The sequence below is a fragment of the Somniosus microcephalus genome, chromosome 26 (genome assembly GCF_052327205.1).
Source record: "Somniosus microcephalus isolate GS21.2 chromosome 26, FLI_Smic_1.0, whole genome shotgun sequence".
Lineage (NCBI taxonomy): Eukaryota > Metazoa > Chordata > Chondrichthyes > Squaliformes > Somniosidae > Somniosus > Somniosus microcephalus.
The window spans coordinates 1,291,568-1,312,902 of record NC_141012.1 but is presented as its reverse complement, the minus strand read 5'-3'; the positions used below and the strand labels follow the sequence as shown (position 1 = coordinate 1,312,902).

Sequence of the window (21,335 nt, the reverse complement as noted above, 5' to 3'; positions counted from 1 at the left end):
TCCCACATGGCAGGGCGCGGGGGGAAGGGCCCAGTCCCACAGGGCAGGGCGCGGGGGGAAGGGCCCAGTCCCACAGGGCAGGGCGCGGGGGGAAGGGCCCAGTCCTACAGGGCAGGACACCAGGGGAAGGGCCCAGTCCCACAGGGCACCGGGGGAAGGGCCCAGTCCCACAGGGCAGGGCACCAGGGGAAGGGCCCAGTTCCCATATGGTACAAGAGGAAGGGCCCAGTCCTACAGGGCAGGACACCAGGGGAAGGGCCCAGTCCCACAGGACACCAGGGGAAGGGCCCAGTCCCACAGGGCAGGACACCAGGGGAAGGGCCCAGTCCCACAGGGCACCAGGGGAAGGGCACAGTCACATTGGGCACCAGGGGAAGGGCACAGCAAGGTTGAACAGAGTAGAAGAGAAGTAAGTCAGGAAGTGGTGATTAGATGACACAAGCTTGGGATTGAGAAGCCTGTCAGTGTAGGAAGTGGAGATTTTGGTACAGAAAGGGTTGGAGTGGGAGACAGGGCAATGAGTCTTGGTTTGAACAGTGAGGATGGAGGGAGGGGGTTTGGCCACTGAGAGGAAGTGGAGAGGGGGGTTCAGAAGAACACTGACCACAGCAGCATCGATAGGAAGAGACCATAAAGGTTGTGATGGAGAGAGGTTGGAGGGTAAAGGTAGAGAGAGGAATCAATTAACAGACAAAAAGCTTTTCCTTGTCCTCCGTCCAGGAATGTGTGATAGGTTGGGAGAATTTCAGATGTACGTAGACAAGGTGTTCAGGCCACCTGCGAGTGGACTACAGGACAGTTTGTCAAATGATTCTGATCATAGTTCCGAGGCCAGATTCAGATTGTTACATAAGAACATAAGAAATAGGAGCGGGAGTAGGCCATTCGGCCCCTCGAGCCAGTCTGGTCAACCTTCGTTGCACGCCCTCTATGGCAAGTATATCCTTCCTTAGGTAAGGAGACCAAAACTGTCCACAATACTCCAGGTGTGGTCTCACCAGGGCCCTATATAATTGCAGTACGACATCTTTACTCTTATACTCAAATCCTCTTGTAATAAAGGCCAACATACCATTTGCTTTCCTAATTGCTTGCTGTACCTGCAAGTTAACTTTAAGTGATTCGTGTACAAGGACACCCAGGTCCCTCTGAACACCAACATTTCCCAATCTCTTACCATTTAAAAAATACTCTGCTTTTCTATTTTTCCTACCAAAGTGGATAACTTCACATTTCTCCACATTATATTCCATTTGCCATGTTCTTGCCCACTCACTTAGCTTGTCCACATCCCCTTGAAGCCTCCTTGCATCCTCCTCACAACTTACATTCCCACCCAGCTTTGGATATCATCAGCAAACTTAGATATATTACATTTGTTCCCCTCATCCAAATCATTGATGTAGATTGTGAATAGCTGAGGCCCAAGCACTGATCCTTGCGGTACCCCACTAGTTACAGCCTGCCAACCCAAAAATTACCCATTTATTCCTACTCTCTGTTTTCTGTCCGTTAACCAATCCTCAATCCATGCTAGTATATTACCCCCAATCCCATGAGCCCTAATTTTGTTTAATAACCTCTTGTGCGGCACCTTATCGAACGCCTTCTGAAAATCCAAATACACCACATCCACTGGTTCCCCCTTATCTATTCTAGTTACAACCTCAAAAAACTCTAACAGATTCATCAAACATGATTTCCCTTTCATAAATCCGTGTTGACTCTGCCCAATCCTATTATTATTTTCTAAATGTCCTGTTACCACGTCCTTAATAATAGATTCTAGCATTTTCCCTACTACTGATGTCAGGCTAACTGGTCTGTAGTTTCCCGTTTTCTCTCTCCCTCCTTTATTAAATAATGGGGTTACATTTGCTACCTTCCAATCCGCGGGAACCGTTCTAGAGTCAAACTATTATCTCTATAGCCACCTTTTCAAAACCCTAGGATGTAGGCCATCAGGTCCAGGGGATTTATCGGCTTTCAGTCCCATTAATTTCTCCATTGCTATTTTTTTTAACGAATATTAATTTCTTTCAGTTCCTCATTCTCAGTAGAGCCTTGGTTCGCCACTATTTCTGGGAGGTTTTTTGCGTCTTCTTCCGTGAAGACAGACACAAAGTATTTGTTTAATTTCTCTGGCATTTCCTTATTCTCCATTATAATTTCTCCTGTCTCAGCCTGTAAGGGACCCACATTTACTTTCACTAATCTTTTCCTTTTTACATACCTATAGAAGCTTTTACAGTCTGTTTTTATGTCTCTCGCTAGTTTACACTCATTCTATTTTCCCTTTCTTTATCAATTTCTTGGTCCTCCTTTGCTGAATTTTAAAATCCTCTCAATCCTCAGGCTTACTGTTCTCTTTGGCAACATTATAAGCCTCTTCCTTTGATCAAATACTATCTCTATCTTTATCTTTAACTCCACTTTTCCTGTGCGGTCTTTGTGCCTTAAAGGAATGTATATTTGTTATAAATTATGTATTCATTCTTTAAATGCTAGCCATTGCTTCTCTACCGTCATACCTTTTAATGTAGTTTCCCAATCTACCGTAGCCAACTTGCCCCTCATACCTACGTAGTTTGCTTTGTTTAGATTTAAGACCCTAGTTTCAGATTTAACTAAATCACTTTCAAACTTAATATACAATTCTATCATATTATGGTCACTCTTCCCTAAGGGCCCCTTTACTACAAGGTTATTAATTAACCCTTTCTCATTGCACAATACTAGATCTAAAATAGCCTGTTCCCTAGTTGGTTCCTCAACATACTGATCTAGAAAACTATCTTGCATACATTCCATGAATTCGTCCTCCACACTATTACTGCAAATTTGGTTTGCCCAGTCTATATGTAGATTAAAGTCCCCCATGATTACTGTATTACCCTTGTTACACGCACCTCTAATTTCCTGATTTATACTCTGCCCTACATTACAACTACTGTTTGGGGCCTATAAACAACTCCCACCAATGTCTCCACCCAAACTGATTCTACTTCTTGATTTTCGGAGCTAAGATCCTTTCTCTCTACTGTCTTTATCCCATCCTTTATTATCAGGGCTACCCCTCCTCCTTTTCCATTTTGCCTATCTCTTCTAAAAGTTAAGTATCCTGGAATATTTAGTTCCCAACCTTGGCCACATTGTAACCACATCTCCATTATGACTATTAGACCAAACCTGTTAATTTCTATCTGCACTATTAATTCATCTATTTTGTTGTGAATGTTTCGTGCATTCAGTTATAGTGCCTTTAGCTTTGACTTTTTTCTATTTTTCCCTGATGTCACCTGATGCCCTATTACTTTTGTTACTCTCTCTGTCCATTCCTGACCCTCTGCTTATTTCTACCCAAAACTCTGCTCTGCTCTAGAGCCTTGACATTTCTCTTGCTGCTTTTAAATTTACTCTTTCCTGAATCCTCCCACCCCGCTTCATTAGTTTAAAGCTCTGTCTACTGCCCTTGTTATTCGATTCGCCAGGACATTGGTTCCAGCCCGGTTTAAGTGGAGCCCGTCCCAACAGAACGGCTCCTTCTTTCCCCAGTACTGGTGCCAGTGCCCTCTGAAGCAAAACCCCTGCCTCCCACACCACTCTTTCAGCCACGCATTTAAACCTCTAATCTGTTTGTCCCTATGCCAATTGGCGCGTGGCTCGGGTAACAATCCAGAGATTAGTATCTTTGAGGTTCTGCTTTTTAATTTGGACCTCCACTCCTCAAACTCTCTCAGCAGAACCTCATTCCTAGTTTTACCTATGTCGTTGGTTCCTACGTGGACCACGACAACTGGATCCTCCCCTGCCCACTCCAAGTTCTTCTCCAGCCGCGAGGAGATGTCTTTAACCCTGGCACTGGGCAGGCAACACAACTCCCAGTCGCGGCTGCAGAGAACCGTATCTATCCCTGTGACTATACTGTCCCCTACCACAACTACATTCCCTTACTCCCCCCACTTACAAGAGGCCTGTTCAGGGCAATAATGGAGAGCAGCAACAAGCACTGCGCCTCGCCCTGGACAGAGGAACTGACCTTTCACCAACAAATCGACTCATTCGAATATATTCCCGCAGCTGCCAGTGCATCGTCCATGATGCCTATGGGGCTGGAATTTCGGATATCAGACAGCAAAGGGCTGCTGGCTGCCCACAGACACTAGCAGGAATCCCAGGGCAGGACCGAGGTGATGGAAAGGGACAGGAAGGGAAAACGGGGAGGTCAAAGCGAGGGAAAAAGTTTAATTCTTTCAACAGGGCCTCTCTGCCAGTGCCCATTCCAAATGGGTTGAAATGAACCCAAACTTGTTCTGCATAAGATTTATTTCAGCCAACAGAGAGGTAGAGAGAGATAGAAAGAGAGGTAGTGAGAGAGAGAGATAGAAAGAGGTAGAGAGAGATAGAAAGAGAGGTAGAGAGATGGAGGCAAACAGATAGTGTCAGGGCAGTATTAACCCTTGGATTGTACAGTCTGCTCTTTGGGAATCTGTTGTGGTGACTTGAGTAGAACTCTGCTGTGTAGATGTGACTAGCTTCTCATTCTCTGCTGATACGGGTTATTTTGTGCAGGAACCACCTTGCTCTAAATGCGTCCACACCAAGGCGATAGCCCTGAAAGAACGTCCCCCCTCCAGCATACACTCCGGTCGGTCGAGTGCCAGTGGCAGTGCCACCAACAAGGGCTACCCCTGCAAAGGCTGGAAGCCAGAACCTCAAGTGAGATACAGGGAACCTCCAGCCACTGCAGGTGAAGCATTCTGACATTCTTTGCCATTTCCTTTTTCCTTAAATTTTCTCTCCTATCCTAAAGGTGTTGGCTCTCGCCAGGTGACAGGCTCCATGATTGCTGAGTGCACTCTAGTGCCTCACCCAATGGGGCCTCTTGATGTGAGCATTAGAAAGCTCGTCCACCAGTGGGGCATCAGACATGATCCCAAATCCTGGGGTAGGTGTGGGGCCGGGATGGGTGAAGAAATGTACAAAACAGGGGAGGTGGAGAGAGAGATAAGATTTAATCATAACACCGAAGAACCAAGAGCTGCTGAGAGAGTCAGCATGGCTTTGTTAAAGGTAAGTCATGTTTGCCTAATCTGGTTGGATATTTTGAGGTCGCTAATAAGGTGGATGAGGGAGTGTCTATGGATATTGTCAATATGGACGTCCAGAAAGTATTAAATTAGATTCTACACAAGAGATTATTAGCAAACATTAGAGCACACGGAATTGGAGGTAGTCTTTTGACCTGCGTTGAGATAGGAAACAGCAAGTGGAGAGAAAGGGCACGTACTCTGATTGGCGGGATTCGCCAGGGATCCGTTCTGCAGCCACAATTTATAACTATATTTAGTAAAGACTTGGATGAAGGAATAGAGAGTTGCGTATCCAAGTTTGCAGACAACACTAAATTAGAAAGCACGGTAAGTAGTGCAGAGGGGAGCAGTAAGTTGCAAAGGGACATTGATAGATTAAGTGAGTGGACAAAACTGTGGCAAATGGAGTTTGATGTGGGCAAGTGTGAGGTCATCCACTTTGAACCCAAGAAAGATAAAGCGGAATATTTTTATAACAGTGAGCAACTCGGAGCTGTGGCGCAGCAAAGAGATTAGGGAATCCAAGTACATTAATTGCCACTGGGCAGGTGCAGAAAGCAATCAAAAAGGCAAATGGAATGTTGGTGTCATGAATCTTAACATGACTCATGAAGTAACACTGGGCAGCCAGCTGGTGGCGCCGTCCAAGGAGTATAAATACTCGGGCGTGGGCCCAGTTTGCCCAGGATGTTTCTGTAACCAGGAACTAGTGATGTAACTAGAAATCTCATGGTTGTGAAACAGTTGATTAAAGCCTTGTTTTATACTCAAACCAAGCAGTCAGTAGTCTTTTTACATCAGTTGGCCTTTATCTTGTGTGGTAAACCACTGTTTGTATTCCTGTTTGTCCTGTTTGTATTCCACTGTGTACCTGCCTGGACATGCCTCGGCTGACTCCTCCCACAGGTCCTAGTATAAAGGTGACTGCTCCCCAGCCCTTGGTATCCTGGACCGGTCGACCACTCGAGGCAGACCTCCATTCTGTTGTTAATAAAAGCCTTTAGTTACTCTTCTAACTCTCAGTCTTTTATGAGTAATTGATAGCGCATCAATTTTATTAACAACATTTTTATAATGGAGAAGATCCTCACACCAGCATGCCTGGACTTAGATCATCGGGAGGCGGACTCATCCACCAAGTTTACTCACTGGCTTAAGTGTTTCGAAAAATTCCTGACCGCCTCCGAAGCAATCAAATCGGACGAGGACAAACTGGATGTCCTGACCTCCAAAGTGAACCACCGAGTGTACTCGGTCATCCAAGACGCGACCTCGTACGTGGACGCTATCAAGCTCCTCAAGGACCAGTACACGCGCCCAGTGAACGAAGTGTACGCCAGGCACCTCCTGGGGAGTCGTAAACAACAACCTGGGGAATCGACCGTGGAATACCTTCAGGCACTGTCTGTGCTTGGCCGGGCCTGTGGTTGTAAGGATGTAAAGGCCGCCGTGTACACAGAGGAACTTATCCGGGACGCTTTTGTAGCGGGCCACAGATCCAATTACACACGACAGCGACTGTTGGAGCAGAGTAACCTCGACCTCAACAAGGCCTCTGAACTCGCACTATCGTTAGATGCAGCCTACCAGGGCATGGATGCCTACTCCTCTGCACCGTGGACGCCGCGGGGAATGACAGCCTGGGACACGGTAGGACCGCCTCATAGCGCCGTGCCACCCCAGCCACACCCCAACAACGGCCCAACTACTGCAGCAGTGTCCCAAGGCCAGACAGCAGTGCCCCAAGGCCAGAAATGCTACTTCTGTGGCCAGGCAAAACACCCCAGAGCGCGCTGCCCGGCGAAAAACGCGATCTGCTCGGGCTGCGGGAAGAAGGGACACTACGCTAGCGTCTGCAGGGCCAAAGCCACCCCGAACCCCAGCAGCGCCGCGTGTGGGCCATGGGGGCCGCCATTTTGGACCTCCCCGGCCGTGTGCGAATCACCGGTACAGCAGCCATTTTGGACGCCTCCAGCCACATGGGGATCATGGACGACGACAGCCGGGACGCAGCAGGCCCCCGACACCGCCTCATCTGATACCCGCAGCGACACACCGACCCCTACGCTGGCATCCGTTACACTGGACCAAGCGAGACCGCACCAACTGGCCAGTTCCACAATGGACATTAAGGTAAATGGTCACGATACAATCTGCCTTTTTGACTCTGGGAGCACGGAGAGCTTCATCCACCCCGACACGGTGCGGCGTTGCTCTCTCCCAGTCCTGCCTGCGCAACAGCGGATTTCTATGGCCTCCGAGTCCCAGTCGGCGGACATCGGCGGCTACTGCGTGGTGACACTCGTAGTAGACGGGACCGTGTACGATCATTTTAAACTTCTGGTCCTGCCTGACCTCTGCGCTGCCGTCCTGCTGGGGTTAGATTTTCAGTGCCACCTTAAAAGTGTTACGATGGCGTACGGTGGACCCCTACCCCCACTCACAGTCCGCAGCCAGCAGCTTCCAAATTGCCCGCCGCGCACCAGGTGCAACCTCTCCACACTCCGAGTCACCCCCCCACCACTGTTTGCTAACCTCACCCCCGACTGTAAGCCCATCGCCACAAAGAGCAGGCGATACAGTGCCGGGGACAGGGTTTTCATTAAAACCGAAGTGGAGCGGCTCCTGAAAGAAGGGATTATTGAGGGCAGCACCAGCCCCTGGCGAGCCCAGGTTGTGGTCGTTAAGACCAGCGAGAAGCAGCGCCTGGTCATCGACTACAGCCAGACAATAAATCGCTACACCCTGCTGGACGCCTACCCACTCCCCCGTATAGCTGATATGGTCAACCAGATCGCGCAGTACCGCGTCTTCTCGACCATTGACCTGAAATCAGCGTACCACCAGCTCCCCATCCGCCCTGAGGACCGCCAGTACACTGCCTTTGAGGCAAACGGCCGCCTCTATCACTTCCTTAGGGTTCCCTTTGGCGTCACCAACGGGGTCTCCATCTTCCAAAGGGAGATGGACCGGATGGTAGATCAAAATGCGTTGCAGGCCACTTTCCCATATCTGGACAATGTGACCATCTGCGGCCGTGACTTGCAGGACCATGACGCAAACCTCGAAAAATTCCTCCGCACCGCCCAACTCCTAAACCTGACATATAACAAGGAGAAGTGCATATTCCGCACAAACCGCCTCGCCATCCTTGGCTGTGTTGTGGAACACGGAGTCATCGGCCCCGACCCCGACCGGATGCGTCCCCTTATGGAACTTCCACTGCCCCACTGCCTCAAGGCCCTGAAGAGGTGCCTAGGGTTTTTCTCCTATTACGCCCAGTGGGTCCCCTACTATGCGGACAAGGCCCGTCCGCTGATCAAGTCCACCTCTTTTCCCTTGACGGCAGAGGCCCGCTTAGCCTTCCACCGTATCAAGGAGGACATTGCCAAAGCCACCATGCACGCAGTGGACGAATCCATCCCCTTCCAGGTGGAAAGCGACGCGTCCGACTTTGCCCTGGCCGCTACCCTCAATCAGGCGGGGAGACCCGTGGCCTTCTTTTCACGAACCCTCCAAGGCCCGGAGACCAGACACTCCGCTGTTGAGAAGGAGGCCCAGGCGATTGTGGAGGCTGTGCGTCATTGGAGGCACTACCTGGCCGGAAAACGATTTACCCTGCTCACTGACCAGCGTTCAGTTGCTTTTATGTTTAACAACAAGCAGAGGGGCAAAATCAAAAATGACAAGATCTTGAGGTGGAGAATCGAACTTTCCACCTACAACTACGAGATCTTGTACCGGCCCGGGAAGCTAAATGAACCCCCAGATGCGCTATCGCGTGGCACCTGCGCCAGCGCGCAGATCGATAGACTACGGGTCCTCCACAATGACCTCTGCCACCCGGGGGTCACCAGGTTCTTCCACCTCATCAAGGCCCGCAACCTGCCTTACTCTATTGAGGAGGTCAGGACCATGACCAGGAACTGCCAAGTCTGCGCTGAGTGCAAACCACACTTTTATAGACCAGACAGGGCCCACCTGATAAAAGCCACTCGCCCCTTCGAGCGCCTGAGCGTTGATTTTAAAGGGCCTCTCCCCTCCTCCGACCGCAATGTGTACTTCCTCAATATTATTGATGAGTACTCCCGTTTCCCGTTCGCCTTCCCCTGCCCAGACATGACCAGTGCCACGGTCATTAAATGTCTGAACAACCTCTTCACCCTGTTCGGCTTCCCTAGCTATATCCATAGCGACCGGGGCTCATCGTTTATGAGCGACGAACTCCGTCAGTACCTGCTAACTAGGGGTATTGCCACAAGCAGGACCACCAGTTACAACCCCCGGGGGAACGGACAGGTGGAAAGAGAAAATGCGACAGTTTGGAAGGCCGTCCTGCTAGCCTTAAAGTCTAGGGGCCTTCCAACCTCCCGCTGGCAGGATGTGCTCCCCGATGCGCTCCACTCTATTCGGTCACTGCTCTGCACTGCCACTAACGCCACCCCTCATGAGAAAATGTTTGTCTTCCCAAGGAAGTCCACATCAGGGACATCGCTACCGCCATGGCTGACGTCCCCAGGGCCGGTCCTACTGAGAAGACACGTGAGGACCCATAAAACGGACCCCCTGGTCGAGAGGGTCGACCTCCTCCGCCAACCCCCAGTATGCTTACATCGCATACCCGGACGGGCGGGAGGACACAGTCTCCATAAGAGACCTTGCACCCTCGGGGACCACAGTAACCCACTACCCACTACCACCCCCCCCCCCCCCCCCACGATCCGATATCCAGCCCCAGCAGACGGCAGGCCTGGGCCCCGCGACCCGCTCGACATCTACGAGGACGACACGCCTGTGCCACAGCCTACGCTGGACTCGACGCCGGAAGCGTCACTACCCCTGCCGTCGCCGCGCCGATCACAGCGGCAGACAAGACCTCCGGAGAGACTCCAATACACTAACTTTTAATACACTTCACCCCGCCGGACTCAATTTTAAACAAGGGGTGAATGTGGTAAACCACTGTTTGTATTCCTGTTTGTATTCCACTGTGTACATGCCTGGACATGCCTCGGCTGACTCCTCCCACAGGTCCCAGTATAAAGGTGACTGCTCCCCAGCCCTTGGTATCCTGGACCGGTCGACCACTCGAGGCAGACCTCCATTCTGTTGTTAATAAAAGCCTTTAGTTACTCTTCTAACTCTCAGTCTTTTATGAGTAATTGATAGCGCATCATCTTGGCAGCTGGAAAACAAAGGGGAGGAAGTGATGCTCCAGTTGTACAGAGCCTTGATCAGACCCCATCTGGAGTATGGCCTCCTCCCATTCCTATGTTTGTAACAAGTTCAGTGTACACCGCAGACACCCAGGAACAAGGGAACCAGACCTTTAACATTGTGCTTCCATTCTCCAGGATCTCCGTGCACCCAATGCCAGAACAAAATCCAGCAGACCACAACACAGGCGGAGATATCTGACACTGCCTGCAAAAGGATAGAAAAGGCAAAAGTCATTCCAGACAACTTAAAGTTTGAAGGTATGGCGACGCAGAGCCACCACTAGTAACAGGATCCAGCACAGCTCCTCGGTACAGCATTGAGTGCACTGCGGGCTGGACTCTGTAATTCCAGAGTGATTCAAGGTCAGGGAGGTCAGAGCTGGACAACAAGCCCTCTTAATAATCAAGAAGTATTCCCAGGGCAGGTACAGCACGGGTTAGATACAGAGTAAAGCTCGCTCTACACTGTCCCATCAAACACTCCCAGGGCAGGTACAGCACGGGTTAGATACAGAGTAAAGCTCCCTCTACACTGTCCCATCAAACACTCCCAGGGCAGGTAAAGCACGGGTTAGATACAGAGTAAAGCTCCCTCTGCACTGTCCCATCAAACACTCCCAGGGCAGGTACAGCACGGGTTAGATACAGAGTAAAGCTCCCTCTGCACTGTCCCATCAAACACTCCCAGGGCAGGTACAGCACGGGTTAGATACAGAGTAAAGCTCCCTCTGCACTGTCCCATCAAACACTCGCAGGGCAGGTACAGCACGGGTTAGATACAGAGTAAAGCTCCCTCTACACTGTCCCATCAAACACTCCCAGGGCAGGTACAGCACGGGTTAGATACAGAGTAAAGCTCCCTCTACACTGTCCCATCAAACACTCACAGGGCAGGTACAGCACGGGGTTAGATACAGAGTAAAGGAATGGTGTGGGCCGGGGAGACTAAGGGTAACATTTTTCGCAGTATTGCAGGAGTTTGTGAATTTCCTGTATTTGAATGAAACTATTTACAACGTGTTGCTCTGTTACTAAAGGTGTTCATGATTTGAATACCACTTACCAAGTCATGTTTCAGCCTTTACCATTCGAGAGAAAGCCTATGCCGTCTAAGAAGCAACCAAAAGCCAAGTCTGCTCCCATGGAGACGCTCACCAGCTATCGCAACGATTTCCCTAAATACAAATACCAGCCGCGGAGGATGGGGAATTCAGTAGCGACAAGAGACAACCTGCGAGTTAACCAGGACCTGCCGTAAGAACAATACATTGATACACATTAACCCCTCGCACCGCTCCCCGCCCAGTCCTCCTCACTGCCCTGTGGGGAGCTGCTTCATCCTGTTCGGTTGGTGAGAAAGGTTGTGGCAAATTCTGGGACTTTATTTTTTGGATTCTGCAGTTTTTGGGAGAAATTGGTTGCAATTTGTCCTAGTTCTTCCCCTCAACCCTTTACCCCAGCTCCCAGGTGTTGGGGAAAGAATGGTTCTGCCTCTGATCACGGTCATGCTGGGAAGTGCGCGTGTGTGAGGGCAGGATTGGCCTCCGGTGTGATGCACCCAGTGGTTAAATAGCTTGTTGACACACACTGTGCATGCACCCACTAAACAAGGGACCAGAGCTCTCAAAGCACCAACCCCAGTCAGGGGTCCTCACTTTCGTACCCCAGCATTTTTACAGCTAATTAAATCCAACTTCAAGAAACATTTGTAGCAATGGTTGCGAGGAACTGTGTGGTGTTTGATTGTAAAATGTTCCAGGTCTGGCCCTGGGCTTTGAAGCAGAACAAAACAAACCGTCATCGGTCCGTGCCCTACATCATTAATTTCAGGTTATTCAACTTAAACTCGGTCATGTTCTAAAGCATGTTCTTTTTCCCACAAACAGGGGTTCAGGTCCTCTCCTCTCCTGAAGGTGTTGACTCTCACTGGGGTACAGTTCCTGAAGGTGCTGACTCTCACTGGGGTACAGTTCCTGAAGGTGCAGACTCTCACTGGGGTACAGTTCCCGAAGGTGTTGACTCTCACTGGGGTACAGTTCCTTAAGGTGCTGACTCTCTCTGGGGTACAGTTCCTGAAGGTGCTGACTCTCTCTGGGGTACAGTTCCTGAAGGTGCTGACTCTCTCTGGGGTACAGTTCCTGAAGGTGCTGACTCTCTCACTGGGGTACAGTTCCTGAAGGTGCTGACTCTCACTGGGGTACAGTTCCTGAAGGTGCTGACTCTCACTGGGGTACAGTTGCTGAAGATGCTGACTCTCACTGGGGTACAGGGTCAATGAGTGCTGACTCTCACTGGGGTACAGTTCCTGAGGTGCTGATTCTCACTGGGGTACAGTTCCTGAAGGTGCTGACTCTCACTGGGGTACAGGGTCAATGAGTGCTGACTCTCACTGGGGTACAGGGTCATTGAGTGCTGACTCTCACTGGGGTACAGTTCCTGAAGGTGCTGACTCTCACTGGGGTACAGGGTCAATGAGTGCTGACTCTCACTGGGGTACAGGGTCATTGAGTGCTGACTCTCACTGGGGTACAGTTCCTGAAGGTGCTGACTCTCACTGGGGTACAAGGTCAATGAGTGCTGACCACCCTTCCATATTTCACCAGTAGCTTTTTCTCACAAACAGGGTTAGTGTGGCCCCTAGATGGTAGGCTGGGGGAATGACAGCCGAGCACTTATTCCCTCCTCACACGTGTAGTTTCCAGGAGTCAAGGTGTAGTGATAAGGAGCAGGGACCCCAGCTAATTCTCGCCTCTCTAACATAGATCAGGGCATTGAGCCTGTTTATAGAACTACTGAACCTGAATGGCCTCTGCTAATGCAGCACAGACCAGGGATTAAACCCAGGACCTCCTGATCTGTGTGGCTCTGCACCCTGCCTGAGCTAGTGTATTCACCCACTGAGTTAGTACAGCACCTCAACATTTATTGCCTTAATAGTTACTGATTCACGGATTTAAACATCTAAAACCGAGCCATACAGTTGGGGGAAAAATTCCCTGGCGCCTCCTTTGGGGCGCTCACGTCACCGGGACGCTAATTTTAGTGCCTCGGTGACATTAGCGCCCCAAAAGGAGGAGGGGAGCCCCTGTGCCGTAAATTCAGTAGTAACGCCCCAAGCAGGAGGGGGGGGCGCTACTGGAAAGCGCTCCCCCTCCTTCTTGGGGCGCTACCAGTGAATTTCGCAGCGCTATGTGCAACCGCGCCACGTGCAGCGGCACGTAGCGCCTGCTCATTGCAGGCCTCCTCCCCCCAATTAAAAGGGAGGGGCCTAGCGCTGTGCGCACCGGGGCCCTGCTGGACCACCGGGGAGCAATCGCAGCTGGCACCCCGCATACAGAGGTAAGAAGCAGCAGGTGCTGGCAATCGGCCAAAAGAAAAATGGCTGCCCGCCACTTGCCCTTTAATTTGCACAGTTGCTGACTCGGTCGGAGATATAATCTGGCAAAAGGTCAGGGGGTGCACGGGAAGTTTGAAGCCAGGGTGCTGCGCACAGCGATGATGTCTTTGCCAGCGGCCCAGCACCACGGGGCGCTACCGGCTACCTCTAACCTCCCGCTGAATTTTGCGGGAGGCGTTAGCGGCGCCATGACGCGTCTGGGCGCGAGGGGCTTTGCGCCCGGGGGCGCTAATGGGAGGCACAAAGCAACCCAATTTTTCCCTAAACGGATTAAAGTGGTTTGCAGCGTTTGAATGAATCCGTGTAGCTGGGGTCTTTAGTGGTGAATTTTTTTTAATTACATTTTTTAGCAGGGGGAGAGGGGGGTGGAGGGAACCTCAGAGTCCATGATGGTGACGCAGTAACTTTTGACAGATGAGGGTTAACCTGGAGTATTGGAAGTAAACCATCCTGAGTGAAGAAATTTCTCCTCATCTCAGTCCTAAATGGCCGACCTCTTATTCTGAGACTGTGACCCCTGGTTCTAGACTCTCCAGCCAGGGGAACCATCCTCCCTGCATCTACCCTGTCAAGCCTTGTAAGAATTTTGTATGTTTCAATGAGATCACCTCTCATTCTTCTAAACTCCAGAGAATATAGGCCCAGTCTACTCAATCTCTCCTCATAGGACAATCCCCCATCCCAGGAACCAGTCTGGTGAACCTTCGTTGCACGCCCTCTATGGCACGTATATCCTTCCTTAGGTAAGGAGACCAAAACTGTCCACAATACTCCAGGTGTGGTCTCACCTGTATACCTCTAGTTTGCTTGATTTGCCTTAGGGAGTCGAGGACAAATTTCCCCGAGTTTTCCTGAAATTGGCAGTAGCTTTTTATTTTGGTTCCCTTCTCCTCGGAGGGGTTACTGGCGGTTGAGAGGCACAGGCCATGGTTACGCTGTCCGGGTGAGTGCGGAGCGGCATGTTGGCCCTTCACCATGAAGCGCCCTGGGATGTTTTTCTGTGCTAAAGGTGCGATGTAAATGCAAGTTGTTGTTGTAGAAAGATGACAGATCTGATGTCCTTAACTCCAACGCATCTTTCCCCGGCCCTCCACAGTACGGACTTCAACACGACTCAGAAAGAATCATACATCGGTTGGGACCCCACTCTGTACCCTCGCCCCGATCTAATCAAATTCAAAGATGAGATGTCAGCAACAGAACAGACCATTGATTCCGACACAGTGACAAAGGTAACTCATCTCAGTCTGCCAGCCCAGAGAGTGGGGGGATGTGAAGATCTCTCTTTCCAGCAGGGGCCAGTGATCAGGGTGGGAATCCTGGCACACTGCCCTATCCTCCGCAGCCTGCGCCACCTCACTGAGATCCGCTAACGCAGCACAAACTGGGACGTTAACGGTCTATAAAGAGGATATGAGAAAAGGGCTTTAAGTGGGCAGCTCCAGTAAACAGCTAGCACCGGCGTATCCTCGATGGGCTGAATGGCCCCCTATTGCACTGTATTCGCCTCAGCAAGCTGTTCACTGACCTCATGAAGGCAAGGCTGGCATTTATTGCCCATCCCTAGTTGCCCCAAGAAGGTAGTGGTGGGCCTTCTTCTTGAATCATTGCTGGTTTGATACAGAAGAGTGGCTTCCTAGAGTGGTTAACAGGCAAGCACCTTGGTGTGGACTGAGTCTCCAGTAGACCAGACCGGGTAAGGACGGCAGGTTACCTGCGCTACAGGACCACCCACAGTATGTTGGATCATTGCCCTTTAATCTCCGGGACCTGCATTCAAACACATCCTCTGCAGGGAGGAGGAAGAAGTCTGGTATTTTCCTCCAATTTCTCCTATCTTTGAGATTATTTAGAAGCAGTGATCGTAGACTTTAGCCATTTCAGGCCAGTCCCCAAATTCGCCAATCTGGAAATTGTAAACCAGTGGTCTCATGTTTAAATTCACTTAGAAAACATCAGAAATTAATCTCACTCCTCCTCTAGCCCATGTACAATCGCCCCGGTCATGGACGCTATCCCACCCATTTAATCCTAGTGCATCCTAGAATCCATCCTTAGAGGGCCAATATTTAACTATATCCCACCAGAGGTGATCTTCCCTCTCTCCCAGCACCAGCTGTGCAGGAGCTATTGTGGCCCGTGGCATATTTGATCATTTCATTGTCACCTCCACCCTCAATTTTAACCAGCTCTCTGTCCAGCTCCCCTTTAACAGTTCATTGGCGGTCACTGATAGTCCGCTTTCCCCCTCGTTGGTGAAGGCTGTATAAACTTTCTGTTCTTTATCGCCTCTCAGCTAGCGTTTCAACAGACGCCGTTAAGTAAACAGCAACAGCTCACCCGACCCAGGACGATGCAGAGTCCAAAAGGTGGTAAATTTGATGAAGGAACAGCCTATAAAAATTTCTTCAAGAACTGGGGGTCAAAGGCCAGGGTGCGCCATGGCGACCGTTACGAAGAAGCCTTCGCACCGCCTCCAGTAAGTAGCCGCACGGGTCAGACACAGAGTAAAGCTCCCTCTACACTGTCCCATCAAACACTCCCAGGGCAGGTACAGCACGGGTTAGATACAGAGTAAATCTCCCTCCACACTGTCCCATCAAACACACCCAGGGCAGGTACAGCAGGGGGTTAGAGGCAGAGTAAAGCTCCCTCTACACTGTCCCATCAAACACTCCCAGGGCAGGTACAGCAGGGGGTTAGATGCAGAGTAAAGCTCCCTCTACACTGTCCCATCAAACACACCCAGGGCAGGTACAGCACGGGTTAGATACAGAGTAAAGCTCCCTCTACATTGTCCCATCAAACACTCCCAGGTCAAGTACAGCACGGGTTAGATACAGAGTAAAGCTCCCTCTACACTGTCCCATCAAATACTCCTTGGGCAGATACAGCACGGTTAGAGTAAATTCCCTCTACACTGTCCCATCAAACACTCCCAGGGCAGGTACAGCACGGGTTAGATACAGAGTAAAGCTCCCTCTACACTGTCCCCATCAAACACTCCCAGGGCAGGTACAGCACGGGTTAGATACAGAGTAAAGCTCCCTCTACACTGTCCCATCAAACACTCCCAGGGCAGGTACAGCACAGGTTAGATACAGAGTAAAGCTCCCTCTACACTGTCCCATCAAACACTCCCAGGGCAGATACAGCACGGGTTAGATACAGAGTAAAGCTTCCTCTACACTGTCCCATCAAACACTCCCAGGGCAGGTACAGCACGGGTTAGATACAGAGTAAAGCTCCCTCTACACTGTCCCATCAAACACTCCCAGGGCAGGTACAGCACGGGGTAGATACAGAGTAAAGCTCCCTCTACACTGTCCCATCAAACACTCCCAGGGCAGGTACAGCACGGGTTAGATACAGAGTAAAGCTCTGTCTGCACTAGACAATTGGACCTTGATTCTCTTGTCAGGGAATGATCCCCCACTGCACCAATGCTACCTTTACACTTCCCACAGCAGGCATCCCTTGTCCTTGAGTGAGGTTCCTGATTTCGTGCAGTGTCATACTCTGTTCTTTGTGCTGTTGTCCCAAAATTATTTCCGTTGGACCCTTGTCCTCGAAACTAAACCGGAGCGATTTTGGTTGAACAATACATTCTGTTGCTGTAGCAGTGACTCCACTGGGGCTATAACTCTCGGTTCGGTGTCTGTGTAACAGGGGAAGATCAACAATGTATCAATCACCAGACAAGATTTCACCCCGAAATGTGACTTCAAGCCAGTGAAACCAGATTTCCAGCTAAAGATCACCGCCGTCAACCGCGAAGACGCCAGGTGAGGTTACACCAGCATCTTAGCGCAGATACTATTTGCCTGCTCTTGCTTTCATTCCATAGGAACTGCCAAAGCCTGCTGTAAAAACACTAGTTTCCCAACAGTTTGCATTTGGCAATATGTTTTCAGAGGGGGCATCGTCAGGGCAGTGGCCACCACTAGAACGAAAGTGAGCGAGGGCAATGGTCCTGCTCACTTACCCTCCCTGTGGGTGGAAGTACAAAGTCTGCTCTCGCTGAGCAGCCAGGCTGAGATCAAGAGCACGCATGCGGAGGACACCAGACTCTGTAAATAGTGCATCACATGTGACACGGTGAGAAAGGCCGTTTCAGCAATAGGTGAGAGAAGCTGTACTTTGCTGAGTGTAGGTTCACCCTTTTCTGTTAAAACAGTGACCGTGTTCCTCCTGAGCACAGACTGATCAGACTATTACTGTTCTTTTAGTCAATTTACAACTCCCAAACCTTCCATGGCACTGTACTGAGGTATTTTGGGATGTTTGGCTCAACTGGTAGCACTCTCGCCTCTGGATCAGATTGGGTTCAAGTCCTGATCCTGGTTAATCAAGGCTGGCCCAGGTGGACATTATAAATCTGACAGCACTCAGTGAAGACCAGGGCCTTCTCCTGTTGTCCTGGCCATCAATCCTCTCAACCAATAGCACTAAAAACAGATTAACTGCCCATTATTTGTTGTTTGTGAAAGTTCCTGTGTGCAACACGCCATATTTGCCTACAAAACAGCTACTACACTCCAAGATAGTTCATTGTTTGTGTAATACTTCGAGACATTGCTGAGGTGGAATAAGGTGCAGAGAACTGGGTGATAGATACTGGTGGAAGGGAATCAGTACAAAGGGACTAATTCCAGACAAGTTGTTAAGGCTGTTAAAAAGGCATGTGGGCTCCTGGGCTTTATAAACAGAGGCATGTGGGCTCCTGGGCTTTATAAACAGAGGCATGTGGGCTCCTGGGCTTTATAAACAGAGGCATGTGGGCTCCTGGGCTTTATAAACAGAGGCATGTGGGCTCCTGGGCTTTATAAACAGAGGCATGTGGGCTCCTGGGCTTTATAAACAGAGGCATGTGGGCTCCTGGGCTTTATAAACAGAGGCATCGAGGACAAAAGCAAGGACGTTCTGCTAAACCTTTTAAATCACTGGCTGGGCCCCACACTTTAGGAAGGATGTCAAGGCCCTGGAGAGGGTGCGGAGGAGATTGACTAGAATGGTACCAGGGATGAGGGACTTCAGTTACACGGAGAGACTGGAGAAGCTGGGGTTGTTCTCCTTAGAGCAGAGAAGGTTAAGGAGAGATTTAATGGAGATGTTCAAAATTAAATGGGGTTTTGATAGGTTAAATAAGGAGAAACTGTTCCACTTGTTGAAGGGTCGATAACCAGAGGACACGTTAATACAGTTGGCACAAAAACTAGAGTGGAGATGAGAATTGTTTTACAAAGCGAGTTATGATAATCTAGAATGCGCTGCCTGAAAGGCCGGTGGAAGCAGATTCAATAATAACTTTCAAAAGGGAATTGGATAAATACTTGAAAAGGTAGTTTTCACAGCTATGGGGAAAGAACTCTTTCATAGAACCGGTGCAGGCACGATGTGCCGAATGGCCTCCTTCTGTGCTGTATGATTCTACAATGTATATATTCTGCCTCAGTTTTCTTCTGAAAATCCTACAATGCCTTGAATGGTAAATCTCTCCCACTTTCCCAGTCCCCCCCCACTCCCCATGTGCAGATTACAAGCCTACCTACTCCATCAGCAGCTCAAGGAGATGAAGCTTGGCTCTAGCCCTTCGCCCGTCGCCACACAATGAAACCACAACTAGAGCCACTGCGCCCCGACCGGAGTCACCGTGAAACAGCAACGCCAAAGCAACCGGCATTCCACCAAGGCCTATTCAAAGAAAAATCAGAAGCTAATAAGAGTAATCTGCCTTAGGTCATCATCCTAGAACTCCCGACCTAACAGCACAGTGGAAGCACCTTCACCACATGGGCTGCAGCGGTTCAAGAAGGCGGCGGCCCACCACCACCTTCTCAGGGCCACTAGGGATGGGCAATAAATGGCAGCCTTGCCAGCAACATTTGTGGGTGTAAGCTGAGCCCAGTTATTTCCTGCTGAGAATGGTGAATGCCGTGTATTCAGGACTTTTATCGTGTGGATGTTTGACTGCCTGGATGCTTCTGACACACTCGACAGATTGGGCGACTGCACCTGTTGATTTAGGGTTGGCTAATCAATGTACTTTGTCTTGTGATTCTTCCTGATAGTTAATTAATGAGAAAACAGTTACCATGATTTTGTACTGTTCAAAAAAAACATTTTTCTCGCACTTTAATTTCCCAGACCACCATGTGACTGAATTCTGAACACTAGTCAAATGAAGCATTCGTTTACTGACCAGAACTTGGTGCTGTTCTGGTTGCAGAATTTAAAACAGCAAAGCTGCTCATCTATTGGCCCCAGGTGCCCGACACTGGCACTGGATCGTTCGGTTCTCTGGGTGGGACACTTTGGCTTTCCTTGGGCAAGACACAGGAATTATTCAAACCACAGGGGACACTAGTTAAAACATTCGAGAGCGAGGAGCACAGAGGGAAGTCGGAGCTTTTTTTTTACCAAATTGAGTTGTGGAATATGTTGCAAGGGAAGGGATAGTGAAGCGGATGATGTGAAGTCTGCTTGAGAATGAAGACGCTCCGAGACATGGTGGGTAGGTGGAGCTGATCTATCAGAAAGGGACTGGCCTGTTGGCATGTTCCTGAAAATTCTTACAATGCATTCACTATATTTTAAGGAAATGTAGCAGAATCCGGTAATTGTATCGAGTGTACCCTGTCTGTAATGGGACTTGGGTAACTCAGTTACTGTCTGATTGATCCTGTTGGGCAGTTTATCTGCTGTTATTGGCAATGCCCCATCAGCACTAACAGGACGACTTACAGATGGTCCAGGAGAATCCCACAGCAGCTGCACTAACTCCTGATGCTGCAGGCAAACCTCCTGTCTCCACTACCCCACACAGGGCAACACAGCCCCGCAGGTAGGACACCCACTGCGAGCCAGCACCCAGGTTGTAAAGCTGCCACCTGACAATACTTAGCATCTGGAGTACCTGTGTTCAGTTCTGGGCCCCACACCTCGGGAACGGATATATTGGCCTCGGAGGGGGAGCAGCACAGATTCACCAGAATGATACCGGGGCTGAAAGGGTTAAATTACGAGGACAGGTTGCCTAGACTTGTACTCCCTCGAGTATAGAAGGTTAAGCGGTTTTGAGGTGTTTAAGATGATTAAAGGACTTGACAGGGTAGAGAGAGAGAGAGAAACTATTTCCTCTGGTGGGGGAGTCCAGGACAAGGGGGAATAATCTTAAAATTAGAGCCAGGCCGTTCAGGGGTGATCAGGAAGCACTACTTCACACAAAGGGTAGTCGCAGTGTTTACATATGGCCCCGCGTGTCGCGGTGTTTACATACGGCTCCGCGCGTCACGGTATTTACATATGGCCCCTCGTGTCGTGATGTTTACATACGGCCCCGTGTGTCGCAGTGTTTACATACGGCCCCGTGTGTCAGTGTTTATATATGGTGCTGCAGTATTTATATACGTGTGATGACCAGGGCACCTACTGACTGAAGAAGTCAAATTGCCTTGTGATTTGTTCGCAGGGTGTTGGGGGATTGCGGGGTGTCGGGGGTCTTAGGGGTGTTGGGGTACGGCGAGGTTGCGGGGTACGATCCCGACCATTCCTGAGATTGATCCCAGTCGAAGCGTGTTCTCTGAGGGTGGGTTCTGAGTCAGAGAATAAACTCAATTCAAGAGA

The 21,335-nt window shown here is 50.0% G+C and overlaps 1 protein-coding gene across 4 annotated transcripts in view; it reads left to right on the top strand.

The window, feature by feature from the left end:
• The window catches only part of LOC147100191 (uncharacterized), a 59,064-nt gene that overhangs the window by 12,779 nt on the left and 24,950 nt on the right, over positions 1-21,335 (top strand). For 2 of the 4 annotated variants that reach the window (XM_085967618.1, XM_085967621.1), the window contains exons 4-10: positions 4,573-4,750; positions 10,448-10,570; positions 11,350-11,566; positions 14,806-14,941; positions 16,006-16,188; positions 17,379-17,494; positions 19,221-19,593. In XM_085967618.1, coding sequence (XP_085823744.1) covers positions 4,573-4,750; positions 10,448-10,570; positions 11,350-11,566; positions 14,806-14,941; positions 16,006-16,188; positions 17,379-17,494; positions 19,221-19,323 — 1,056 coding nt within the window. In that variant the 3' untranslated portion in view covers positions 19,324-19,593. Of the gene's footprint in view, positions 1-4,572; positions 4,751-10,447; positions 10,571-11,349; positions 11,567-14,805; positions 14,942-16,005; positions 16,189-17,378; positions 17,495-19,220; positions 19,594-21,335 lie in introns of those variants that run through there. The other 2 variants (XM_085967620.1, XM_085967619.1) reach the window with 2 other exon arrangements.